We start from the raw sequence: 16,985 nt of genomic DNA on the forward strand, positions 1-16,985 counted from the left end.
TAACTGTTTAATAGATACACAAGTTATACGGTGTGATTGGTGTGGCTGGTATGAATCTTGCCCTTGGATTAACAAAAATCCTTTCCTCGTACTGTCCGTCTCCTCTTGGCACAGTTTCTCTAACTGAGGTCTAGAGGAGGGGCATAGAGGGAGGAGCCAGTGCACACCCAGACCTAAAGTCTTTCTTAAAGTGCCCATGTCTCCGGCGGAGCCCGTCTATTCCCCATGGTCCTTACGGAGTCCCCAGCATCCTCTACGGACTACGAGAAAAAGATTTACCAGTAGGTTTAAAATCTTATTATTTCACAAATATCCTGCATGTGTCTGAGATAATAACCTGAGCTCTGTTTCCGACATCTCCCAGATGAAAGTGAGCGCTTGGGAAAAGGAGAAGAAACCACCCTGTCAGCTATGAAACTCACATTGTCTGCAGGGGATGCAGTGAAACTCACCAATCACATCCTTCTACTTTTATATCAGGTTACTGCTTTATATCTAATATTTCTCAACAAAGTCTCATTTTAGCATCTGTTTGGGAACAAAATGTCTGAACAAATTTAAAAGTGTATGTTATAAAAGCACAAGAAATGTAAGTGAATAACAAATGTTAGAATCTAACACACTGCCATTGAGAGCACTTGTGTTAATGATGGTCAGTATTGCAAGCTACTGCTTGGCCTTGGTCTAAAAACATATCTTTTTAAAATGATTTTGAATTTCTATATAATGACTTCATTTTGTGCGTGGGGGACTTTATGCCGCATTTTGATGTAAATCAGTTCACGCATTTGCGTTTTAATCAAGAACTCTTCGTTGTAGCAGCTGCTCCGGCTCATTTGTAAGTAAATTGCATCAATAATTGATTTTCTGCAATAAGTGAAAATAGGCCTATAAATAAGCATATGTTCCTGTAAAGGGGAGGAGAGACATATTAAATCATATACATCATAAACACAAGCTGCGTATTGCAATTGGTCCAAACGTCATCATTTTTTGTATTATACAGTTCAGATCTTTTAATGTTTACTGTAGTGGAGTAAATTATGTTCTTAAATTATTTTCCTGGATGGCAGTATTAGGGATAATCTGATGTTTCTGTATATTTAGCGCGATATTGCAAGTCAAATCCTGTCAGAAACAGCACCTATATGGAAACAGAAGCAGCCGTTATGCTATGAATATGATGACAAGACTAAGGATACTGTTGTGAAGGTAATTAATCTTAGAATAACTGTACTCTATAAGCAAAGGATAAGAAAATTGTTTGCATGATCAGTTTTTGTGCTCAGACTAAAGGACGTCTACAACGTATACAATAGAGGTGCAATTAGCATTTAGAAAGATTCCACATTTTACTCATTAACATTAATTATATTTAGCAGTGAACATGAAAAGGGGAAACTGTTTTCTGTGTGTTACATTTCCTTGTGTGTTTCTCGAAAAACAAAAATGGTCAATAAACGAAAGATCAAAAAATTTGCACCTTTTTATATGGAATTACTTGTACGACAGGGGAATACCTTCCAAACCGCTTCAAATCGAGATGACAATCTCAGTCGTGGTATAGCAGGACATACCCCTCAATTTGGGACTGTCCCGGTGAAATTGGGATGGCACGCAACAGCTTTTATCGACATCTCGATTGCAGTCTGTTTTTACATTCAGGAAAATCTATATAGTACAATTCACTCTCTTATAAATCATGTGAAATTTTTTTTGCATGTATTTTAACTTTTAAAGCTACATTAACATAAGTGTCTGTTTTTTCATCAAGAAAATGTGTTACATACAGTATATGAAAATTTGTTCCTAATTGACTTATCATTCACAGATTGGTGATTCTACAATCCACTATGGCTATGAGTACCAAGGGTCAGCTGAGCATATTCTCATCACACCACTAACTGAACGGATGTTTCTAAGTGTTATGGATGCAGTTGCTTCTGGAATTGATGCTTTGTGTATTGGACCACAGGTAAGTTTCAATAAACAGAAACTGCTTTGTCATTAATAAGTCTCATTTAGAATGCTGGACGTCTCACTGAAGCAAAATAAGTGATGCATACATCCTTCCTGGTTCCTGGTTATGAATTGTCTTGTGGGTTAGAGGGTAATGTACAGGAGGGGAAGGTTATGCCATTGGGGGGGATCTATTGACACTGGTGGCTGGTAGTGCGGTAGTGCCACAGTGGAGCTTTATGAACACTGGTAGGTGGAGGGTGATGCCATTGAGAACTATTACTGCTGGGGATTGTTATAATGGTGCCTGCTTTTTAATTAAGTTTTAAAAAAGACAATTTCTGCAGCGGGGTACACTGTGTTCCACAGGGAATAAATTGGGGTGTAGAGATGGATCTTGATCCAGAGGCACCAACAGGCTAAAGCTTTAGACTGTCCCAGAATGCATTGCGGGGCCTCCTCTATAACCCCGCCTCCAGGCACTGTGAGCTCAGTTTTAGAGATGGTGCCTGCATGAAGCAGGTCACTTAACAGGGGGGCTGCGCTAGGCACCCCTGAGAAAGTTTTTTAGAAGACTTCAAGGGCTGCAGCACTTCATATGTCAGTGTGACATACTAAACTGCGGCTCCATCACCTCCCCAGCGGTGTCGTTTACTCCATCTGGCTCTGTTCCCGGGTACTTGCGGTGGAGGCGCTCCGGTTCCTAGGCACACCACCGCAGACGCTCTCCTGGATCGCATGGCAGCTACTAAGGGAGGAGGTAAGAGGGTCCCCCAGATGGGACCTGCCATTAAATCGCGTTCCGGTCGCGGTTTAAGGAGACGAACCGCGACACTGGCGTGGACACTGTGACAGAGCAGAGACCTCACTATATCCACCAGGGCATGGGAGCACAGGTCGGATAGTGAAATATCCACTTTAATAAGGCTCCATAGTACACGGTGGTGAGGACCAGCATAGGGGAAAAGGCGCTTGACCTGTAGCCCCTCCCCCAGCTCCGGGCGCCATCTACTGCTGGTGTTCCTGCCCTGAAGCTGCCTCACACTCTCCCTCACTCCCTGACTGAGATGCTGGGTGCCATTTTCTAAAATAGATGCGACTCGTCTTCGGGACTGCGGGGCAAGGTCTCCTTTGTAAACCCGCCTGTATATCAGTGCCGTAGTTTTATAAACACTTAAGTATTCTACATGTCGATAATAAGACCGCGTTAGTTAAGAACAAGTGTACCTGTGACAGAATATATTGTACGAGTATTCTGATATATACATCCGGTCTCAGACCAAGCATTGTTATATATATATATATATATGTGTGTGTGTTCATATAATAATAATCCAATGCAATTTTATTGTCATGAAAATAATTATCTGCATTGCAAACGTGACTATGTGTGCCTGTGTCTGCTATGTGATTTCACTGCGGTGTATTCCAGATATATCTATCACTGTATACTGTACCCTAGGGTACTAGGTGCGTCTGGGTCCATATATAGTGCGTCACAGTATTTACCTATTACATGTATTCTACTGTGTATTCAGTCACATACTATAATACCGGATTTATTCGCAGGTGTTGTGTACTGTGTACTCAGTCTCACATAATACCGGATTTATTCGCAGGTGTTGTGTACTGGGTACTCAGTCACATGCTAAAGGATTAATTCGCAGGTATTGTACTCTGGCTTCATCATACTAAACCGCTCTCAGTTTCATTTGTGTATAATGTTTAATATGTAGGGCAGTAAATCTGGGGACGCTCCTGCATCCTGCAGAGCATGCGCAACGGATTTACCTGAGGGGGAAGTTTTGTGTGATGGTCTGTGTGCTATGTCTCATACATCTCCCAGTCAATCCACAACTCCTGTAATCAGTCAGGAGCCAACCTGTGCTGCGTTCTCAAACCTACTGGGTTCTCTAGTTGAACGCTTTATGCCCCCTGTGGGACCACCTGTAACATTACAGTCACTGATGTCCCCATGGTTACTCCGCTTTGGGCGGGAACATTTTTCCTCATGGATAGTAGCGTATGACTCATTCCTTGGTCAGGCAAAACCCTATTCCAGTTCACTCTCGTGTCTCTGGGTCATCTGAGCGGGCTGCTTCCTCCACCCTGTCCAATAATCTCTCTGATATTTTATCTGAAGAGAGGGTGATCATGCTGTCCTGTCAGTCCCTATATTAGGTGTTCCTGACAAGGCTTTTCCATTACTAAATTATACCACTGCCCTTGTGGTTTCTGGGTAACAGATCCTACAAATACTGATGATAAGAGGATTCCCCTACTATGGTTTAAGCAAACCGATAAGTTCACACGTCAGAGGGTAATTAAAACTCTGTTACCACAATCTGACCATTAAGTGTACATCAGACAAGACCCCGGGCCTAATCCAGGGAAGACATTCCCCCTGTGTACAATGGGCATTAGCTCGATATCCTCCCCCTGCAGAGTTATATAACGAGTAGGTAAGTCACTGCAAATGAACTCATGTGTCACCCATCAGGTGTCGTCCACTCTGCCTCTCACCACTGTTCCCTCACTGCAGGAACCGACAGGTAAGCGTATGGAGGGATGCCTGAAGTCTGTTACTCCCTTACGGGTGTTGTACATAGACCACAATTGCGTCCTCTTGGGGCTGCAAAATATATTGATGATTGGATCAGGCATTAGAGGAAGAGCTGCCCAAGGATATATCTGACAATGCCAGACATTCCCTGTCTCACAATACCACTGCCACCTTTTTCTTCACCAGGAGGCGTCCCCTGAGGCGGGTGTGTTGGCTGCCAAGGCATCGAATACACGGACACAGAGACTATATGGTATCCCATGTTATACAAGTTACTTATCTGCACATGCCTATTCCCATATTGCATCAGCAATGTCTGCGGTTTGCTATTGGTAACCTGTACTATCAATTCCAGGCTGTGCCGTTTGGACTGGCCACGGCCCCTCGGATCTTCACCAAGGGTATTGCCGGGATGACGGCTCATCTCCGTCGCCAGGGAGTCAGGTTCCTGTCGTATCTGGACAATTTACTGATTCTGGCAAACTCCAACGATGATGTCCTCAGTCATCTGCAACTGACGGTAAACTTCCTACAAGCCCATGGGTGGCTCATCAACTGGAAGAAGTCCTCGCTGGTCACTGCTCGGAGCATGGTGCACCTGGGGGCACTACCGGACATACACAGACAACAGCTGTTTCTGTCTGCGGAGAAAGTCCTGAAACTTCAGGACAGGATTTGATACTTCCTCTCTCGCCCAAGAATGTCGGTACACTCGGGGATGCAAGTACTAGACCTCATGGTGTCGGCTTTCAACATGGTAGAGTACGCTCAATTCCATTCCCGCCCTCTACAGAGGTTAATCCTTTCCAAGTGGGATGGCCTGCCTCATCGGATCAGGTCTCACATGATCTCCTTGACTCCGGAGGTTCGCCTGTCGCTGACCTGGTGGTTACAGGACCAGCAGTTGAGCAGGCGCCATCCCTTCTGGATCCCCAACTGGGTCCTACTGACTACGGACACCAGTCTGAAAGGGTGGGGCATGGTGTTGGAGCAACACTCTTTCCAGGGTCGGTGGACCATGGAGGAATCACTCCTCCCGATAAACATTCTGGAATTGCAGGCAATGTTCAATACTTTGTCTCTTGCCCAGCCTCTGATGCAGAACAGGCCTGTTCAAGTACGGTCAGACAACGCCATCATCGAAGCCGCATGGCAATGATGGAAGTGTCAAAAATCCTTTGTTGGGCAGAACACCTTCTGCCGGCTGTATCGGCAGTGTTCATTCCGGGAGTCCTCAACTGGGAAGGTGATTTCCTCAGTCATCAGGACGTGCACGCCGGAGAGTGGAGTCTTCATCAGGAAGTCTTTCAACTCCTAGTGAACAAGTGGGGCCTACCAGATGTAGACCTGGTGGCGTCTCGACACCATCAGAAAGTTCCAGTCTTTGGATCAAGAACCAGGAATCCTCAAGCAGCATTCGTGGATGCTATGGCAATTCCATGGAACTTTCGGCTGCCCTACGTGTTCCCTCCAGGGTCACTCCTGCCCAGGGTACTACGGAAGTTCAAACAAGAAGGCGGAATATTACTTCTAGTCACTCCAGCATGGCCCAGAAAGCATTGGTTCTCAGACCTGCATTGTCTACCGATAGAGTGTCCTCTTCTACTTCCTCAACGCCCAGACCTCCTCGTTCAGGGCCCTTGTATCTACCCAGACCTGGCCAGACTGGCTTTGACGGCGTGGCTCTTGAAGCTTTACTCCTGAGGGCCAAAGGATTCTCCGAGGCAGTCATCCAAACTATGCTGAAGGCCCGCAAACTGCCATCTGCAAGTATTTATTATAGGGTATAGAATTCTTACTTCACCTGGTGGGCTGCTAAGAATTACGATGCTTACAAATTCAGTACTCCCAGACTTCTGGCTTTTTTGCAACAAGGCCTGGACTTAGGCCTTCGTCTGGCCTCCCTCAAGGTTCATATATCTGCCTTGTCGGTTTGGTTTCAGAGAAACATTGCATCTATACCTGACGTTCAGACTTTCACTTAGGGTGTTTTACGGATTCAGCCTCCCTATGTCACTCCTGTGGCTCCATGGGATCGGTCTGTTGTTCTGAATGCCTTGCAAGAGTCTCCATTTGAACCTCTTGAGTCAGTGGACCTTAAATGGCTCACGGTCAAGGTCCTGTTCCTAATGGCTATTGCTTCTGCTGGGAGGGTGTCAGAACTAGGCGTTTTGTCCTGTCGTCCACCCTTTCTGATATTTCACCGTGACCGGGCAGTTCTTTGAACTAACCCTGGTTGTTTGCCTAAGGTGGTGTTATCTTTTTCACCTTAACCAAGAGATTGTGGTTCCAGCCTTCATCTTTTCTGGTTTGTCCTCCGAAGAGCGGTCTTTGGATGTACTAAGGACTCTCCGTAGATACGTGGAAAGGACTGCCTCTATCAGGTGGTCATATTCCCTTTTTGTACTTTTTGGTTTTCACAACCGTACCTGGCCTGCGACTAAGCAAACCTTGTTCAGATGGATTAGAATGGTGATTGCACAAGCTTATGCACAGGCTGGACCTCCAGCTCCTGCTGCTATTAAAGCCCTTTCTATTCGTTCTGTTGGACCCTCTTGGGCGGCCTGCCGTGGCACATCCGCAGAACATTTGTGCAAGGCGGCTTCATTAGGTTCTATGCCTTTGATACTTTCGCCTCCCAGGATGCTTCCTTTGGACGCTGGGTTCTCATACACGCTAAGGTGCGTCCCCTCCCTTGAGGAACTGCTTTAGGACATCCCCGATGTATTCCCTGTGGAACACAGTGTACCCCGCTGCAGAAAAGGAGATTTATTGTAGACTTACCATCGTTAAATCTCTTTCTGCGAGGTACACTGGGTTCCACAGGGTGCCCACCTTGATGCACTTAGCTTCTTTGGGTTTGTATGGCATTAGCCGCTAGTCCCTTCTTCTTTTGTGAGAACGTGGTTCTATGGGGGTCATTCCGAGTTGATCGCTTGCTAGCAGTTTTTTAACAGTCGTGCAAATGCTAAGCCGTCTCCCTCTGGAAGTGTATTTTAGCTTAGCAGAAGTGCGAACGAAAGGATCGCAGAGCGGCTACAAAAAAAATGTGTGCAGTTTCAGAGTTGCTCCAGACCTACTCCTAGCTTCCGATGACTTCAGACTGTTTAGTTCCGGATTTGACATCACAAACACGCCCTGCGTTCTCCCAGCCATGCCTACGTTTTTCTTGGCACGCCTGCGTTTTTTCGAACACTCTCTGAAAATGTTCAGTTGACACCCAGAAACAACCTCTTCATGTCAGTCACTCTGCGGAAAGCAGTGCAACTGAAAAGCTTCGCTAGACCTTGTGTAAAACTGCATCGGCCGTTGTGAAAGTATGTCGTGCGTGTGCATTGCGCCGCATACGCATGCGCAGAAGTGCCCATTTTTTGCTTCATCGCTGCACAGCGAACATTTTCAGCTAGCGATCAACTCGGAATGACCCCCTATGTGACTAACATCTGTCGTCTCTTTTACCTGCTTCTGCATTGGACTGGTTAACAAAACTGAGCTCACAGTGCCTGGAGGCGGGGTTATAGAGGACGCCTCGCAATGCATTCTGGGACAGTCTAAAGCTTTAGCCTGCAGAGTATAAACAACACAGCGCTCAACCCCTGATAAGAACTAATGCAGTGTCGGTGTTCACTTTATCTATGTGTTCTTATTCATGATAATAATAATAATAAATATAATAAATCACAAGTGTAAATCATACTCTGTATTGATGTTGAAAAAGTGCTGATATCAGTTTGATGTAACAATTAGACTTTTATTTCCGGAGTCACAGTGCTCCTTGTAGATACTTAGTAAATATAAGGTTAACTTTATAACTAATTGGGGTTATTTCAGTCCATGCAATTGCGTGAAATTTCTCCTGTAAAATAATTATCAGGAGTACTTGACCTCTTTCAAAGGTCCAAATTAATGTGTCCAGATTAACTAGCCGAAAAAAAGGATGAAAACAACATAAAAATAAATTAAAAATAATGAAAAAATAAAAAATAGAAATAAAAAGGGGTCCAATTGCTGATCGCAAAAGTCAATATTAAATGTGTTATCACTGCCCTAATTAGGGCCGTCTTTTAATCCTGCTGATCGCAGTAAATTTCCTGGTATAAATGTCAATGGAGATGTAAGTTGGGGGATATATGTTCTGGGGGTGCGGCGTCCCGTAACCCTCAGGTGCATATACTTACCCTTCTTCCTCTTGTCGTCTTAGCCTCTCGTCCCCCGCTGTGTCCGTTCGTCTGTCCCTCCGTCTCTCTCCCCGCGGCCGGCGCAGGGCCCCTGTGTGCAGCCTGCACACCGAGGCACGGACCTTCGGGGCGACGGAATCACCGGCGGCTACGGCACTTCCGGGCACTGTCAGCCTGTTACGGGCGTTCGGTCCCCGGCGCGCTGCAGCACCGACGGTGGCTCTACTTCACTGGCCAGTGAAGGAGACTGTGGGATTTGGAAGCGGCTGATCTTTACAGCGGGTGTTCGAATGATGCTAGGTGTTAGATGTGTTGGATGTGTCGTTTTTCTCCAACGCGTTTCAGCCTTAATTGGCCTTCCTCTGGGAGCAGTGTATCATTCTGGGCTGCATGGGACTCTTTACATGGTCCCTCCTAATTTCTGATTGGCTGCAATTAATTGATTGATTGTTGGTTAATCAGGAACGCGTGCTGAGTTGTAATTGATCCTGTCTGTTTGATTTAAACGTTAGTACGTTTTATATTTGATGCAGTATTTCAGTTGCAGCTTTGGCAATGCATATGAGCCTCCTTATTAGTCATTTAAATAGTACAGGATTTCTGATGTTTTAGTGAAACATACCATGTTTTGGTGAAAATATAAAACACCGACAATGCCAACCTTTCAGTCTCGTGGAATAAATACAGACTGACAACCCTTATGAGTGTCAGTTTCATATGTGGAATGACCCTGATAGTCGTAATCCCTGATGGGATTATACGTGTGCATCCCTCATAATAACCTTACTATTATGGAATGAAGAGATATTCACTATAGGAACCCAGTAAATGAATATAGTGTTTGTCTAACGTTTTTTCATACCATATCTGATTTGTGTTTTATTTTTAAGTACAATGATTCCTTCTTATGTTATGTTGGCGGAGCCAGATGCTTTCACTGTGGGTAGGAATAATTGGTTATATGGATCATGAGGGAGGAGTGGGGGGGGGGAAATGGTACGGGAGTGGAAGGGGGGGAAAACTGTGTTGAATTTAAAGGGGAAGGAAGGAGAAAAAGGGGAGGGTCCGTAAGTGGATACCGGTTGGAGAAGGGTGGTTGATATGTGGTGTGAAGATATGGAATAATTAATTGAATCTGAATGAATCTTTGTTAACCTATGTCCAAAGTGCCCATGTGTTCCTGATATTTTTATTGTATACTAATCCCTCGTATATTGGGTCTATGTTCATCCCACGATGATTGGGACTCTTGTCGAGTTACTCTTGTGTGTTACTCTGTTTTCCTTCTTACGGAATCAGCTGTAGGCTATGGTTAACTGCCCCCTATTTGGATTCTAGTTCTTCTTACAAATGATGGATCTGACTTCATTGTCAAGATTTAGTCCCCGAGGTGTGAATGTTTTTAATTCATACATCCATTTAAGTTCTGTCCTGTTGATCTTGTTCATAAAGTTTCCTCCTCTCCAGTTTGGTGTAACCTCTTCTATGCCAATGAATCTCAGAGAGCTTGGATCGCTCTCATGGAATTCTCTGAAGTGCCTTGATAAGTTATGCTCTTCTGATCCTCTTTTGATATTTCTAATGTGTTCACTTATTCGTGTTTTAAGTGTCCTTATCGTTCTGCCCACATATTGTTTGTGACAGTCACATTCTATTAGTTATATGACACCTTTGCTGTTGCATGTTATCCTGTTCCTCACTTCATATTCTTTTTTGGTGGTGTTTGATGTGAACTGTGTTGTTGGTTTTGTGCTTCTATTTCTTGCATTGGTGCAGCCTAAACATGTGCCACAGTAATAGAAACCTTTTTTGGGGTCTACACCTGTTAGTGTCATCTGCTTCTGCCGTCTAGGGGGAATGTGATTGTGTACCAATGTCTTCTTTATATCTGGGGCCTTTCTGAAGACTAGTCTGGGTTGTGTTGGAAGTTTGTCCACTAGTGTCTCATCCTCCATTAGAAGTGGCCAGTTTTTCTTTAGGATTTTTTTCAATTGTGTTGCTTGTTTGGAGTAACCTGTAATGAAAACTATCTCCTCCTTGTTTTCTTTTTTCTTGTTCTGTTTCTTGTATTTTAATAAATCAGCCCTTTCATAAGCTGTAACTTCGGTGAACGCTTTCTTTACCATTTCTTCATCATATTTTTTCTCCAAAAATTGTGTAGTGAGTTCTTCTCCTTGTGTTTTGAAATCTTCCATCCTGGAGCAATTTCTCCTCAGTCTTGTAAATTGTCCTTTGGGTACCGTCTGGAGCCAATTTGGGTGATGCCCACTTGTTGAGAGTATGAAGCTGTTTACATCAACTGGTTTCTTGTAGGTTTTTGTCTGTATTTCTCCTTCTTTTATGAATATCTCCAAGTCCAGGAATTCTATTCTCGTTTTGCTGTAGTTCGCAGTGAAAATCAGGTTGTTGTTATTATCGTTAAGATATTTCAAAAAGTCCTTTAATCCATCTTCATCCCCGTGCCATAGAAAGAATACATCATCTATGTACCTAGTCCACAGTACGAGATTTGCTCCAAGACTATGATGGTTCCAAATGTGTTGGTCCTCCCACAAACCCATGAACAGATTGGCATAGCTCGGAGCAAATCTCGTACCCATTGCTGTGCCAGTCGTTTGTAGATAAAATTGATTCTCGAACCACACATAATTGTGTTTCAGAATGAAACTGATATTGTCTAGTATGAAATCACGTTGTGTTTGTGGGATGTGTCCTTCTTTGTCAAGGTGATATCTGATGCTATTGAGACCTTGTTCATGGTTTATGACTGAATAAAGTGACGTTATGTCTGTGGTCACCAGCCACATTTGTTCGTTCCATGTGACGTTCTGTAGGATGTTCAATATTTGTGTTGTGTCTTTCAAATGTGAGGGTAACGATTGTACAAGAGGTTGTAGTATTGTGTCTAGATATTGTGAGAGATTGGCGGTGAGTGACCCTATCCCTGAAATGATGGGACGGCCTGGCGGTGTGTGTGGATTTTTGTGAATTTTTGGCAGGTAGTAAAATACTGGAATGATGGGGTGTGGAGTCTGTATGAATTTGTATTCCTGATCTGTGAGTATACCTGAAGTTCTTCCTGCTCGTATAAGGAGTTCAAGCTCTGATTGAAATGCTGTAGTGGGATCACCCTGTAGAATCTTGTATGTTGTGGTGTCTCCCAAGATCCTGTGTGCCTCTAATAAATAATCAGACTTGTTTAGAATGACTATTCCCCCCCCCCCTTATCTGCTGGTTTCACTATTAAGGAGTTGTTATCTTGTAGTTCTTGTAGCATGTTGCGGTCTTTCTTACTCAGGTTGTTCTGGGACCTCTTCTTTTGCTCCAGTTTTTCTATATCGCTTTCCATCATTTTTACAAACGCACTGATTTGGGATCCTTGTATGTGGGTGGGGTAAAACTCTGATGGTGGTTTTAATCCAGTGCGCTTGAAATGGTCTGTATTATCAGTATTCCGTATCTGTGCCTGATTTGTAGTAGAGAAATACTTTTTAAGAGTCAGTTTGCGGGCAAATTTGTGTATATCGATGTATGTATTGAACTTATTCATTGAGATTGTGGGGGCAAACTTCAGACCTTTGTCTAATATTTTCAGGTGGTCTTCTGTGAGTGTAGTGTTGCTCAAATTGAATATGCCCTTTCCTACATCTGGTGTTCCTGTGGTGACAGGACCTTTGCTTTTTTCTCCTCCCCTGCAACCTCTTCTTGTTCTTCCAATTTTCTTTTTCCTCCCCTCACAATTGTGGTAATTATGTCCGTTTTTGTTGTGAGGGTGCTCTTCCCTAAAAAAGGGACAATGGCACATGTTGTTTCTTCCTCAATGTAGGTTCTTGGTATTTCTTTGACCGTGCTGTTTTTCCGAGTCGTGTTTGAATCCCCTGTAACTACGGTTGCTAGTACCCCAATCTCTCTCTGTTTCTCTGTCTTCAATAGACTTGTGTTCCAACCTTTTTCTAGTGATAATCTCGCTATATTTTCGTATTCCGTTTCCTCCTCTACTTCATGAATTGAGAAGGAGTCTTCTATTGTATCTTCCTCTGATGTTAAGTCAATGGACGAGACCTCTTCTGCTCCTATTTTTGTATATATCTTCTTGTTGTGTAACCTTGACATATACTGCTGATATGTTAAATTGAGACGTTGGTATATAGGGGTATTCTGGCTTGAAGTGTTTCTTGGATGAAGGTGTGCTGAGCCTCTCTTCTTGTCCTTTGTGTTGAATAAATCTTTCTTTGTCGTGTGTACTTTTTTGATTCCAAATTTGTCTCTACATATCTTGTTTTTCTTAGTTTCTATGAGTTTACTTTCCCCTCTCAGTATTCTATTTGCTGTCAGATCTGATAATGCAATGAATTCTTGCTTATCTTTGTGGGGTTCTAATTCCCTATCTAATTTATTGATTTCTGTATCTAATTGTGTCAAATGTTCTGTCTTTGTCTCTATCTGCAATGTGATGAGTTTGTTGGAGCATTCAGTCAGAATGTCATCCCACTTTGATCTGAAAACTTTGTCATTCCTATCTCTTGTCGGTACCTTCTTGATATGTAAACCCTTGGGTATTAGTTTATTCTGCAGGTACCATTTCAGTGTATGATTGTCCCACCATAACCGTGTTTCCTTATTTACTAGTTTCTCAAGTTCCAAAAACGTGTCACAGAAGGTGTTAGTGGATTCTGACACCTGTGTTTGGTCTGAAAGTGTTGAAAAGACTGCATGTGCCCTATTGTCCCTGTTGTTTCTCAGTTCCAATATACCCATCTATTTCCTCTTGCTGCTTGTGGTTTTAGATCAAGAATAGCAATTTTGGAGGGTTACCACCTGCGCACTGAGGTAATGTCAACCTGATGTTTTAGTGAAACATACCATGTTTTGGTGAAAATATAAAACACCGACAATGCCAACCTTTCAGTCTCGTGGAATAAATACAGACTGACAACCCTTATGAGTGTCAGTTTCATATGTGGAATGACCCTGATAGTCGTAATCCCTGATGGGATTATACGTGTGCATCCCTCATAATAACCTTACTACTATGGAATGAAGAGATATTCACTATAGGAACCCAGTAAATGAATATAGTGTTTGTCTAACGTTTTTTCATACCATATCTGATTTGTGTTTTATTTTTAAGTACAATGATAACTTCTTATGTTATGTTGGCGGAGCCAGATGCTTTCACTGTGGGCAGGAATAATTGGTTATATGGATCATGAGGGAGGAGTGGGGGGGGGGAAATGGTACGGGAGTGGAAGGGGGGGAAAACTGTGTTGAATTTAAAGGGGAAGGAAGGAGAAAAAGGGGAGGGTACGTAAGTGGATACCGGTTGGAGAAGGGTGGTTGGTATGTGGTGTGAAGATATGGAATAATTAATTGAATCTGAATGAATCTTTGTTAACCTATGTCCAAAGTGCCCATGTGTTCCTGATATTTTTATTGTATACTAATCCCTCGTATATTGGGTCTATGTTCATCCCACGATGATTGGGACTCTTGTCGAGTTACTCTTGTGTGTTACTCTGTTTTCCTTCTTACGGAATCAGCTGTAGGCTATGGTTAACTGCCCCCTATTTGGATTCTAGTTCTTCTTACAAATGATGGATCTGACTTCATTGTCAAGATTTAGTCCCCGAGGTGTGAATGTTTTTAATTCATACATCCATTTAAGTTCTGTCCTGTTGATCTTGTTCATAAAGTTTCCTCCTCTCCAGAATCTCAGAGAGCTTGGATCGCTCTCATGGAATTCTCTGAAGTGCCTTGATAAGTTATGCTCTTCTGATCCTTTTTTGATATTTCTAATGTGTTCACTTATTCGTGTTTTAAGTGTCCTTATCGTTCTGCCCACATATTGTTTGTGACAGTCACATTCTATTAGGTATATGACACCTTTGCTGTTGCATGTTATCCTGTTCCTCACTTCATATTCTTTTTTGGTGGTGTTTGATGTGAACTGTGTTGTTGGTTTTGTGCTTCTATTTCTTGCATTGGTGCAGCCTAAACATGTGCCACAGTAATAGAAACCTTTTTTGGGGTCTACACCTGTTAGTGTCATCTGCTTCTGCCATCTAGGGGGAATGTGATTGTGTACCAATGTCTTCTTTATATCTGGGGCCTTTCTGAAGACTAGTCTGGGTTGTGTTGGAAGTTTGTCCGCTAGTGTCTCATCCTCCATTAGAAGTGGCCAGTTTTTCTTTAGGATTTTTTTCAATTGTGTTGCTTGTTTGGAGTAACCTGTAATGAAAACTATCTCCTCCTTGTTTTCTTTTTTCTTGTTCTGTTTCTTGTATTTTAATAAATCAGCCCTTTCATAAGCTGTAACTTCGGTGAACGCTTTCTTTACCATTTCTTCATCATATTTTTTCTCCAAAAATTGTGTAGTGAGTTCTTCTCCTTGTGTTTTGAAATCTTCCATCCTGGAGCAATTTCTCCTCAGTCTTGTAAATTGTCCTTTGGGTACCGTCTGGAGCCAATTTGGGTGATGCCCACTTGTTGAGAGTATGAAGCTGTTTACATCAACTGGTTTCTTGTAGGTTTTTGTCTGTATTTCTCCTTCTTTTATGAATATCTCCAAGTCCAGGAATTCTATTCTCGTTTTGCTGTAGTTCGCAGTGAAAATCAGGTTGTTGTTATTATCGTTAAGATATTTCAAAAAGTCCTTTAATCCATCTTCAACCCCCTGCCATAGAAAGAATACATCATCTATGTACCTAGTCCACAGTACGAGATTTGCTCCAAGACTATGATGGTTCCAAATGTGTTGGTCCTCCCACCAACCCATGAACAGATTGGCATAGCTCGGAGCAAATCTCGTACCCATTGCTGTGCCAGTCGTTTGTAGATAAAATTGATTCTCGAACCACACATAATTGTGTTTCAGAATGAAACTGATATTGTCTAGTATGAAATCACGTTGTGTTTGTGGGATGTGTCCTTCTTTGTCAAGGTGATATCTGATGCACCTTGTTCATGGTTTATGACTGAATAAAGTGACGTTATGTCTGTGGTCACCAGCCACATTTGTTCGTTCCATGTGACGTTCTGTAGGATGTTCAATATTTGTGTTGTGTCTTTCAAATGTGAGGGTAACGATTGTACAAGAGGTTGTAGTATTGTGTCTAGATATTGTGAGAGATTGGCGGTGAGTGACCCTATCCCTGAAATGATGGGACGGCCTGGCGGTGTGTGTGGATTTTTGTGAATTTTTGGCAGGTAGTAAAATACTGGAATGATGGGGTGTGGAGTCTGTATGAATTTGTATTCCTGATCTGTGAGTATACCTGAAGTTCTTCCTGCTCGTATAAGGAGTTCAAGCTCTGATTGAAATGCTGTAGTGGGATCACCCTGTAGAATCTTGTATGTTGTGGTGTCTCCCAAGATCCTGTGTGCCTCTAATAAATAATCAGACTTGTTTAGAATGACTATTCCCCCCCCCCCTTATCTGCTGGTTTCACTATTAAGGAGTTGTTATCTTGTAGTTCTTGTAGCATGTTGCGGTCTTTCTTACTCAGGTTGTTCTGGGACCTCTTCTTTTGCTCCAGTTTTTCTATATCGCTTTCCATCATTTTTACAAACGCACTGATTTGGGATCCTTGTATGTGGGTGGGGTAAAACTCTGATGGTGGTTTTAATCCAGTGTGCTTGAAATGGTCTGTATTATCAGTATTCCGTATCTGTGCCTGATTTGTAGTAGAGAAATACTTTTTAAGAGTCAGTTTGCGGGCAAATTTGTGTATATCGATGTATGTATTGAACTTATTCATTGAGATTGTGGGGGCAAACTTCAGACCTTTGTCTAATATTTTCAGGTGGTCTTCTGTGAGTGTAGTGTTGCTCAAATTGAATATGCCCTTTCCTACATCTGGTGTTCCTGTGGTGACAGGACCTTTGCTTTTTTTCTCCTCCCCTGCAACCTCTTCTTGTTCTTCCAATTTTCTTTTTCCTCCCCTCACAATTGTGGTAATTATGTCCGTTTTTGTTGTGAGGGTGCTCTTCCCTAAAAAAGGGACAATGGCACATGTTGTTTCTTCCTCAATGTAGGTTCTTGGTATTTCTTTGACCGTGCTGTTTTTCTGAGTCGTGTTTGAATCCCCTGTAACTACGGTTGCTAGTACCCCAATCTCTCTCTGTTTCTCTGTCTTCAATAGACTTGTGTTCCAACCTTTTTCTAGTGATAATCTCGCTATATTTTCGTATTCCGTTTCCTCCTCTACTTCATGAATTGAGAAGGAGTCTTCTATTGTATCTTCCTCTGATGTTAAGTCAATGGACGAGACCTCTTCTGCTCCTAT

General features: G+C 42.8%; 1 protein-coding gene across 8 annotated transcripts in view; it reads left to right on the forward strand.

Annotated features, from left to right (window-relative positions):
• Window positions 1-16,985, forward strand: part of LOC135027842 (uncharacterized) — a 1,366,020-nt gene that overhangs the window by 403,737 nt on the left and 945,298 nt on the right. For all 8 annotated transcript variants that reach the window (XR_010224289.1, XM_063953746.1, XM_063953745.1 and 5 more), the window contains exons 39-41: window positions 365-480; window positions 1,108-1,212; window positions 1,832-1,975. Coding sequence is in view for 7 of the 8 variants with exons in the window: in XM_063953746.1 (XP_063809816.1) it covers window positions 365-480; window positions 1,108-1,212; window positions 1,832-1,975 (365 nt within the window). In the remaining variant the exon portion in view is untranslated. The remainder of the gene's footprint in view (window positions 1-364; window positions 481-1,107; window positions 1,213-1,831; window positions 1,976-16,985) is intronic.

This window comes from Pseudophryne corroboree, chromosome 2 (genome assembly GCF_028390025.1).
Source record: "Pseudophryne corroboree isolate aPseCor3 chromosome 2, aPseCor3.hap2, whole genome shotgun sequence".
NCBI lineage: Eukaryota > Metazoa > Chordata > Amphibia > Anura > Myobatrachidae > Pseudophryne > Pseudophryne corroboree.